Source organism: Larus michahellis, chromosome Z (genome assembly GCF_964199755.1).
Source record: "Larus michahellis chromosome Z, bLarMic1.1, whole genome shotgun sequence".
In the NCBI taxonomy this organism is placed as follows: Eukaryota; Metazoa; Chordata; class Aves; order Charadriiformes; family Laridae; genus Larus; species Larus michahellis.
In genome coordinates, this window is record NC_133930.1 from 66,603,349 (window position 1) to 66,614,083 (window position 10,735).

A 10,735-nucleotide genomic window follows, 5' to 3' on the forward strand; every position below is an offset into this window, starting at 1 on the left:
GACTGTAGCGTTCTCATTTGGAAGAAGGACATCTTTAACATGTGTGAAGGTTCTGTTAGAAGTGGTGGTGTTTTGGTATTCATTCAGTTCACAGTTCCTGCTGATGAAATCTGCTCTTGTTTATATAGGTTTTGTGAATCGCCAACAAGTGACCTGGAAATGCGTGGAGGACGGGGCAGGGGAAAGCGAGCAAGGTCTGCTGCAGCTGCAGCTGTACCTGGGAACGATGCGAGTTTTGCAGAGTCCAGAGGACTTCAGAATAAGAATCGAGGTGGTGCCAATGGGAAGGGGAGGAGGGGCAGCCTGAACTCAAGTGGGCGCAGGACACCCCCAAACTGCGCCATGGATGAAGTCAAAGCCAGCCCCTCATCCACAAACAAGAGGAAGACTAAGCCTCCAATGGAGCTAGATTTGAACTCCAGTTCGGAGGACAATAAATCTGGAAAACGCGTTCGTACTAATTCTAGAAGCACTCCCACCACCCCACAGGGGAAACCCGAGACTACTTTTTTGGACCAAGGCTGCTCTTCTCCAGTGCTGATTGACTGTCCTCACCCCAACTGCAACAAAAAGTACAAGCACATTAATGGACTACGATACCATCAGGCTCATGCACATTTAGACCCAGAGAACAAGCTGGAGTTCGAGCCTGACAGTGAAGACAAAATTTCAGACTGTGAGGAAGCATTGAGTAATGTGGCACTTGAATGCAGTGAGCCAAGCACAAATTTGCCAGGCTTTGATCCACTAAAAGCACCGACATCTCCATCCTCCATCACTACCCCAGGGACACCCAAGGGAAAAAGGGAACTGACCAGCAACGGCCCCGGTTCAGTTACCAGTTCCAAAACCGGCAAGAATTCTGGCAAAAAGAAAGGTCTGAACAGTGAATTGAACAGCCTTCCGGTAATTTCTAATATGGCAGCCACACTGGATAATTGCTCAGTAGCAGATGGCAATTTGCAAACGGAAATGCCCAAATTGGAGGCTGAAGGGTTAATCGAGAAGAAGAGTTTGGGTGATAAAGGCAAGAAAGCCAACAATTGCAAAGTGGATAAAAACCTTTCCAAACTGAAAACAGCAAGGCCCATTGCCCCAGCGCCAGCACCGACTCCTCCCCAATTAATAGCTATACCTACTACAGCCTTTACAACCACCACTACAGGGACAATACCGGGACTGCCCTCTCTAACAACTACTATTGTTCAGGCTACACCAAAGAGCCCTCCGCTAAAACCTATTCAACCAAAGCCCACAATTATGGGAGAGCCAAGCACTGTAAACCCAGCTCTCACATCACTCAAAGACAAAAAGAAAAAGGAGAAGCGAAAGCTGAAGGACAAAGAAAGCAAAGAGACGGGAAGCCCCAAGATGGATTCTAAGCTGGGAAAGCTGGAGGATTCAAAAGGGTCTGGGAAAGACTTATCTGGACATTTTTTGAAGGACCATCTCAACAAGAATGAAGTGTTAGCTAATGGACTGTCAGAGTCTCAAGAGAGCAGGATGGCAAGTATTAAGGCTGAAGCTGATAAGGTTTACACGTTCACAGACAATGCGCCCAGCCCTTCCATAGGGAGTGCCTCCAGGATGGAATGCAGCACTTTGGTGAATGGACAATCTGCCATGGCGCCACTGCACGTGTTGACACAAAACGGTGCAGATAGCGCAGCCACTAAAACCAACAGCCCTGCTTACTCGGATATTTCTGATGCAGCTGATGATGGTGGCTCTGACAGCAGGTCAGAGGGCATGAGGTCAAAGGCCAGCTCTCCATCGGATATTATTTCTAATAAGGATGGTGTTGTAAAAGGACATTCTTCAACCACAGCACAATCGGCTCAAGCGAAAGAGTCCCATTCTCCCTATTACCATGGCTACGATCCTTATTATTCACCAAGTTACATGCACTCTGGACAGGTCAGTGCCCCAGCAGCTGGGAACAGCAGTACCCCACAGGGACTGAAGATCAAAAAAGAGGCTGAGGAAGAGGCTGAAAAGAAAGAGAAGGCAGAACCGTTGGATGCCAAGAAAAGCGAAAGCACTTCCTCTAATTTGCAGCCACAACATCAGTCGGTAATAACGCAAAGACACCCTGCACTTGCTCAGTCACTTTATTACGGGCAGTATGCCTATGGGCTCTATATGGACCAAAAGTCCTTAATGGCCTCTAACCCTGCTTACAGGCAGCAGTATGAAAAATACTATGAGGACCAGAGACTAGCAGAACAGAAAATGGCACAAACTGGGAGGGACTGTGAAAGGAAAAATGATCCCCCCTTGAAGGAGATTGGGAAGGATGACAACAAGCAGAAGAATATTCCATCTGCCACTATTTCAAAGGCACCTTCAACTCCAGAATCCAGCAAAAATAACACTAAGATAGGGTCATCAGTCCCTAACAAAGGTGAGGAGACGAGCAAATCACAGATCCTTTCCAACCACCAGCAGCAGCTTCAGTCTGACAGTTTCAAAGCCAAACAAATGGAGAACCACCAGCTCATAAAGGAGGCTGTAGAGATGAAGTCTGTTATGGACTCCATGAAGCAAACGGGAGTAGATCCAACCACAAGATTTAAACAGGTGAGATCCCGGGAATTTGAACAAGAGTGTCTTGATTTATCCTTAAGCCATATAAGATTTTGTCCCTGATTCTGCTGTGGTTTTCTACCTTTGCAGCCAAACAAGCACCTCCACCCTTTTTTCATGCTGGATAGTACTGTAGTCTGTGAATAGACCAATAGTCCTTTCAGTTGAGCTGTTTGAAAAGAAAAAAAAAGTAAAAAAAATCTTGCAAGGTGGTGACAGAACCCAGGCTTAAGACCTGAATAGGCTATTTTAAATTACATGCATGAATAAAATAGAATTAGATTTCTCTTTTAGATGTAAATTCTAAGCAATTTGCATAGTTCAGAAATGAGAAATTTTGAGCAAAATAAGCAGCTTTCATTGTGAGAGGACTTGAAGTAGATTTGAAACATGGTTTGAAGTGTTTCTTTTTTTTTGTTAAATGACAGTTGGCATTTACTAAGGATGGGTGAGCTGGTTCTTTGAAGAGTTGGCTTGAAGCTTGGCTCTTTATCTTAACCCAAGGTGACCTTTTTGAAGCAGTTAAGTTCCCCTTCTCTCCTCAACCAACCTCAAGCCCCTACAGACCTACACAATGGATGAAATCCTCTCTCCATTGAAGTCAGTGATAGTTCTGCCATTGACTTCAGTGGAACCAGAATTTCATCCAGTGGCTTCGTGCTGACCTTCCTAGATGTCACATTGCCTTCATTCAAGGCAATGCGACTGTCTCTGCTCTGAACCGGGGCCTCAATGCTTGATACTTTCATGTCTGGTGTACAGTGCATCCCAGACTTCGCCCTTACGGGCTGTCTTTGAAGGTACAGTGGGGTCAGGTGAGTGGGAGTTAGGGAGCTCTAAAGGAAGTGGGATGGTACAGCCCTGAGTAGGGGAAGATTTCTGCTGATTCAAATGAGTATTTGAACCAGCCTGTCCAAGCGTTTGGTTGTGTGCTTATGTTTCTGTTGCATCTGCCATAAATGTCTATCAGTTGGAGACGATGTTTACAATTAGGTCATGCATATCCTGTATTGGAAAAAGTCTTCCTGTTACTGCTCAGTACTAATTTGGTGTAGTCTTGTAAAGAACTCACCTACCTAGTTCGATAACATGTTTATAAACTGGGCTATGTAATATATTATGCAAAAATGTATTTATGATATCCTGTACATATTCTTTAAACCATGTGGTCCTCATCTGGTAAATACTTACCCATGTGTAATTTTACCAACTTGAAATAAGACTGGTGGCTGAAGAAGTCTGCCTTAATGTTTGACTTCCGCTGATTCTTGTATGTTTGCAATATCAGAGGCAGCATTAGAATCTTCCCAGCTAGATCAGGTTTTCAGGTTCATCGTTCCAGGTGATCCAAGTGCTCTCGCATATCATTATCCAGCTTTAATTTTGTGGTTCACGGGTATTTTTTGCTCTCTAGTGGGAAAATCTCTCTGTGGGATTTAATTAAAATGTTTTATGAATAGGGTGGTCTCAGAACTTTGATACAATGCATATGTATTTCATGATTAAACTAGTTAAAGGCATGAAGAAGGATATAAGATGAAGCAATTGAATTAAATTTTGATAATAGTCTCTTGCTTCTTCATGAGAATATTGGTTTGACTTTGAGCTCAAGGCACCCTGTAGCAAGCAAACCTCTCCTCTATGTAATAGGGATATGTTATTAAAACAGCTATTAAAAATACATTAACTGAAGTATGCGAAATATCAATAGTGATCTCATTTTAACATCTAAGTTCAGAACAAAATTTTTTTTCTCCTCCATATTAGGATCCAGATTCACGAACATGGCATCATTATGTCTATCAGCCCAAATACCTTGATCAGCAAAAACCAGAAGAACTTGATCGTGAGAAAAAATTAAAAGAAGACAGCCCTAGAAAAACACCTAACAAGGAAAGTTCCCTGCCTAACCTTCCTGTCTCATTAGCGAGCATTAAAGAGGAGCCTAAAGAGGTCAAGCGTTCTGATTCTCAATCAGTGGATGAGAGCAAGATAAAAAACGATGATCGAAAGACTCCTGTAAATTGGAAGGACTCTCGGGGTGCTAGAGTAGCAGTTTCCTCACCAATGAGTCAGCATCAGTCATATATCCAGTACTTGCATGCTTATCCTTATCCACAGATGTACGATCCCAACCATCCAGCCTATCGCGCAGTCTCTCCTGTCCTAATGCACAGCTATCCTGGTATGTATTCTGAAAATTGCCTTGCACGGTAGTTAAGATTTACACCCTCAAAATGCAGTAAAGCCTGCATTTTAATGTTTCTGTTAGTAGCTAGGGTAAATTAGAAGCTTCATGGGTGACATTTGTTTTGCTTTTGCTTCCACTAGGGAAAGTTCTGTAGATGAAACTGATTTAATACAAGATGTTGCTTTTATGAACTGTCACAATTCCCAGCTACAGTTTTCTCAACCCTTGACAGTCTGCTATTGCTGTTAGACTGACAGATAGTTTATTGCCTATAAAAATATTCTAAGCACTTACTGTCAGAACCATTATAGTTACTATTCCTTTCACTTAAAGAGGACCCATAAATGTCTGAAATGGCTATCAGCTGAACCCTCTTTATAACCTCCATTCATCAGGGTAAATTAGGTGAAGAAATTGAAGAGCAAAGATGCCGTTTGATAGTCATGTGATCCATTTTTGATGTTATCCTCTGTCCTGGCATCCCCTCCTCCCACCTTGATGTGACCAAAATGTAAACCCAATAATTTGATATGGTATTTATTGTTTACCTGCAGGGGCCTATCTCTCTCCAGGATTTCATTATCCAGTTTATGGAAAGATGTCAGGGAGAGAAGAGGCGGAGAAAGTCAATACCAGCCCAAGCATCAATGCGAAATCAACCACTGAGTCCAAAGCACTGGATTTGCTCCAGCAGCATGCCAACCAGTATCGCAGCAAGTCCCCTGTTGTAAGGCTTCATCTGTTGTTACTGAAGAGTGGTATATATGGGGAGGGGTAGAGAACATAATTTTAAGAAGCACACAATCTGGCATCAAGCTCTGAATGCATGATTCTTCTTTATAGTACTGCTTAAAATAAAAGCAATTTATAGTCAGGATGCTTCCGTGGCATAAACTGGAAGTGACACATATAACACAGTTCTGTGCTCGGAGTCTTCCTGTCTTTAAATGAATGGACTCACATAGAACCATAGAGTCAGAAACACCTCCTGGTGCACAGTTGATTGCAGTTAAAGAGGAAGCTCCTGTTTGGAAACAGATGATGAAATGAGAAGTTGGGCTGTGAGGTTTGGTAATATCCCTTCCCTGTATTTGCCAAGAAGCCGCATCTTCCAAATAGCAGATTACCAGTCCCCATTTTTGAAGACTTCCACATTGAGCAAATACTGTTATTTTACTTTCAGATAAGTTGGTGCTAGTTTTAATTGTGTGCAAGTCCCTGACTCTGATTCTATTTTTAAAAGGGCTTTCTTGCTATTCAAGCAGGCTTGATCCCCAGAGTACATTAAAGAGGGATGAGGATTCATTTACATCAGCTTTCAGCAGCTCAGCTAGGTTGTTCAGGCACTGGCAAGTCAGCCAAGCTGAAGGGAGCCCAGAACTAAAAGTCATCCTGGTGGCTTCAAGCTGCAGTGCATTGCCTCAAAGTCTCTGTGCCTTAGAAAATCTTCCATTAGCCAGATAGACTAGTTTTGGATTAGAATCAAGTGCAAATAATCCAGTAGAGATAGTTCTTCAGAAAAAATAACTTTCATCATTTGAATTCAAAAGGTAGTTGCCAGGTAATGGCAAGTGTGGTTTTATTGTGATTTCATCCCTTCAAAAAATTTCACATCGTTTTTCTTTCTGCTGCTAGCCTGTGGAAAAATCAGCAGCTGAGCGTGAACGGGAAGCAGAAAGGGAACGAGACCGTCATTCTCCTTTTAGCCAGCGGCATCTCCATACGCACCATCACACACATGTTGGAATGGGTTACCCCCTTATACCTGGACAATATGACCCATTTCAAGGTGAGCAGAAGATTTCCAATGGTGGGATTAGCTTGCCTCATGGAGTTGTTACCTTGACATTGGAAATCATGCCTACATGAAGCATTTTGAATAGAGATCCCCTTGTTAAATCAGAAGTGCTTTACATTTAGGAAGAAAGCTTGAAAATTCACAGCATGGACTAAGCGCAAATGTATAGCTTCGTACCTGAGAAATACCAAGTTTTGTTTCCAAAACTGGGTGTTGGAGTTTAAAGTACATTAAAGATGTACCGGTAGGCTACCATTCACATGAACGTTTTGATTCGTACTGCAAACTGACATTAACTGGCTGAAAGGCAGTAAAAAAACCAAACCAAACAACCTCCTTTTTGTATAATTAGGGTTGTGTAAGCAATGGAAGAAGTGTAGCAAAGACAAAAGCTTTTTATACTGAACATATTTTATGTACAAGGCATTACAGTCACAAGGGTTTGAGCTTGTTATAATTTGACCATCTGAAAGAGGACTCTTTGTATTTTGGCAAATGCAGCGCACAAAGTTGCAGCCAGTGAAAAAGCAGCACAGTAAGATACGATTCATTCTCCCTAGGTTTTATACCAGTCTTTGACTGTTTTTCTGTAGCCCTGGACTCTAGCTGAATTAAAAGGAGATTTCCTCCCATGCAGCAAAATACATGCTATCACAATTGGTGGCTAAATGACATTAATTCATTACGTTCACTTGGTGCCTCAGCAGTTATTTTTCCTGTGTAAAAGTCTTGACATTTCTCAGTTTGATTCAGTGATTCCATATGCCTTTTGGGATGCATTATGCTTGTTCAGTAGGAAAACTGTAAAATCATAAGTTATTATGAAAGCGTTGTATTCTGAGCAGCTGGTATGCCGTTTCTGTAATTCACTGTGACTTTTGATTCTTGTTGTTTCCTGGTGCCTATTATTTCTACTGAGCTTCCTATTCAGGAACTCATACAAACCACTTGGCATCATGCAGTGCACTTCTTGGAAAGAAATACAATAAGTAGGAATGTTGTATTTTCTTGTAAAATATCTATCAAGGACAATTCAGTTTACTATATGAAGTGGGCAGACTGTCTTAACACTGTGGCCTGAAGTATTTGCCATTTATATAGTGTTAAAACCCCACCATTTTCTGATGGTGGGGTTTTCTGTCTGTTTGCCTTAGAGTTACTTCCTAACATTTCTCTGAGCGCAAAAATCCATTAAAACCAGAAGTATATCAACATTCCTTCCTTTCTTCTTTCCCTCAGGATTGACCTCTGCTGCCCTTGTTGCCACTCAGCAGGTGGCTGCGCAGGCATCTGCATCTGGTATGTTTCCTGCACAAAGAAGGTAAATAGCCAGTAAATATTAAATTATATATCTTAACATAGAGAGGAGAAAGCAAATCATAGATTTTATAGCCTGATGGTCTGCAGTTCCTTGTATGACTCAATCTTTAAGTACTTAAGGGACTTTGGGTTAATTGCAGTTTTATTCTCTTTAAGGTGACATTTTGTCCTTAGTTGTGTCCTTTAACTGTAACATAGATCATTAAGAAGTAGTCTGTCTTCTGAGATTTTCCATAGACTATGTTTTTAAGATAAAACAAGTGATTATGAAACATAATGTAAGATCCAAATTATGTATGAAATGGGTTTAAAGTTCATGTTCAGTTAGATCCAAGTACTTCCAGAAAAACATAAAGACTTTGTCTACTCTGCAAGTCTGCCTGGTTTGCTGATTTTGCTTTCAGAGAGGTTTGCTTGGGAGTCCATTAGAGGTGACATCGTATTTAAGTTAACATACCCATTCCGTGCATTGGTTATTTACTAGGTTTTCAGTAGAATTTACCCTTCAACTATCATCCTTGCTTTTCAAGAGGAAAGAGACTCTTCTGTATTATAATGATCCCATCTCAAGTGAAAAACCAAAAGCATCCTTAACATTAGTGTTCCTTCATTGCTGCCATGTCAAGTTTCAGAGTTTAATGTATTAAATAGTAGTGTAACATTCCATGGTTATGGGTGTCTTTCTGAAAGCTGACTCTGAAAACAAGTGACCATGTAAGGCTCTTAGCTATAATTATTCGAATGAGAAAGTTCTGCAACCCTGAAAAAGCTGATGGATGTGAGGGTGTCAGAACCCAGAAGATAAATGCCGGCACAGGTTACTTGTTAGTGTGTTGTTCCTGGCAAGGGAGGGACGCGGACATGGCTTGCTGTCTTTCCTTCTTGGGGTTGAGAGTACTGTGCAGATTGTATTTCATGGTATATCTGAGGTGCAGAAAAAAACAATGAGAAAAGGATACTGCATGCTAAAACATTCTTATTTCTTTTTGCAGAGAATGATGAGTTTGGAGATGTACGTTGTCATGTGACTGGATCACATGAGGAAGCGCTTTATTACAGACATCAGTTCCATGGTGTTAATTTGAAATGCCTTAATGGCAGGCAAAAACCAGTCATTTCATTTTTGTAAATTGCAGATTTTATCACAGAGTAACAAATGTTGCTGTAATTAGACTTCTGTTTTTATATATATATATATGCGTATATATATATATACATATATATATAAAAATATATATATATTCTTTACTTTTTTTGTATCAGTACCAAGGCTCGCACACAGGGTCTGCTGCTAAGTTGCGAACCACACAGTAAAGGAGATATGTATTTGTCATGTTTAGAAAGCGTTAACCGCAAAAGGCTGTTTGTTTCTTTTCTTTTCTTTTTTTTCTCTTTTTTTTCTTTCTTTCCAGTTGTAAATAAATATTGTTATGTATCAGTGTGCCTGAACCTTGCATACCCTTCTGATATTTCCCACAAGCTCTCAGAGAGGCTAACTGTGATGACACTTTGGTACAATGTAGACGTCTATTTGGTGGCTCCTATTAAGATGCATCAGTGTAAAATGTTACTGTATTCACTGTTTCATTGTAATTGTGTATTGTGAAAAATATACCTTTGGAAGGCATGGGGATCCTAGTACCACAAAAACTGTGTTGTATATAATGTATAGATTTTAAATGGAGATAATGAGCATCTGTGAATAATGAAATGTCTTTTTTGATAATCTTGAACGGCAGATAACCTAATAGCCTGCATACCAGAAGACATCTGTGATTGTTCTATTACTTGAATAGTCCTGCAGTCTTTTTTTTAATGTTTACAATTACTGAGTTTTAGAAGAGGGACTTTAATGCCATTGCCTGGTTACTTGTTTTATGCTGTAATCTCGTTTATTTTATGTAAAATGTATATCGAATGCTTTCATTTTTTATACCTGCCTTAAATAATTTGGCAATCAGAATAAAGAAAATAAGTTGTTTTTGTACTTTCTCGGTGTCTATGGGCCGCTTTGAAAGATGTGTCATAGTTGTAGACAGCGGAGGCTGCAGCTACCACACACAGCTACTAGTCTGTGTGCCCAGAGGTTCTCCCTGTGGCTCAGTTCCTGGTGTGCACCTGCAGCCCTCCCATGCCTCCCCGCTGGGCCTGTGGTGTTGTCCTCTCCCAGCGGGCGAGGTCCACTCCAGAGGTCCAAGCCAGATTGCAGTGGACCTCTTTCAGTTGACACTGATAAGCTCAAAAAAGGCCCATAGTAACACCTTGGATGGTATTAGTGGAACTTAATTCTCTGATACCTGTTGTAGAGCAGCTCTGTGTGCTATAAATTATATAGGCAAATTTTTTCTATTATATCTGAATGCACCCCTCTCCCCCATGAATAGAGGCCTAAAAACAGAGGATGTGTCGATTAAAAAAAAAAAAAGTTCCTTGCTGTGCTTAATCTGCGTTACCACAAAATAAATACTTTATGTGGCTGTACCGCCTGTTTTGTTACAGTGCGGTTAACACAGTACACAGTAATATGAAGTCACTAATCATGACATGAAAAAAAATCAGATTTACTGGTCAGATTTTTGAGGCTTTAACTTTTGTCTTTTCCTGCATATCCCAGTTATATTGCTTGTCAAAACTGTTTTTTAAAGTTTCACTGTTTTTTTTTGGTTTTGTGTTTGTTTTTTTTTTGACAGGGTGAATTACTGCAAGTTAAAGCTTGTTCTTGAAGTCGGTTCCATTTCTTCTACCTTGTGAATACTTAATACAGAAGGATGAATTAAAGATTCCCAACAGACAAGCACACTTGGACTTTTTATATTGCTATGATGAATCTGCCATTAATA

The 10,735-nt window shown here is 40.7% G+C and overlaps 1 protein-coding gene across 3 annotated transcripts in view; it reads left to right on the forward strand.

Moving 5' to 3' along the window:
* The window catches only part of ZNF608 (zinc finger protein 608), an 87,716-nt gene extending 78,672 nt beyond the window's left edge, over positions 1-9,044 (forward strand). For 2 of the 3 annotated variants that reach the window (XM_074570281.1, XM_074570282.1), the window contains exons 5-10: positions 129-2,580; positions 4,354-4,771; positions 5,332-5,504; positions 6,413-6,566; positions 7,815-7,896; positions 8,888-9,044. In XM_074570281.1, the coding sequence (XP_074426382.1) occupies positions 129-2,580; positions 4,354-4,771; positions 5,332-5,504; positions 6,413-6,566; positions 7,815-7,896; positions 8,888-8,894 (3,286 nt within the window). In that variant the 3' untranslated portion in view covers positions 8,895-9,044. Of the gene's footprint in view, positions 1-128; positions 2,581-4,353; positions 4,772-5,331; positions 5,505-6,412; positions 6,567-7,814; positions 7,901-8,887 lie in introns of those variants that run through there. The other variant, XM_074570284.1, reaches the window with a different exon arrangement.
* The last annotated feature ends 1,691 nt before the right edge of the window (positions 9,045-10,735 follow it).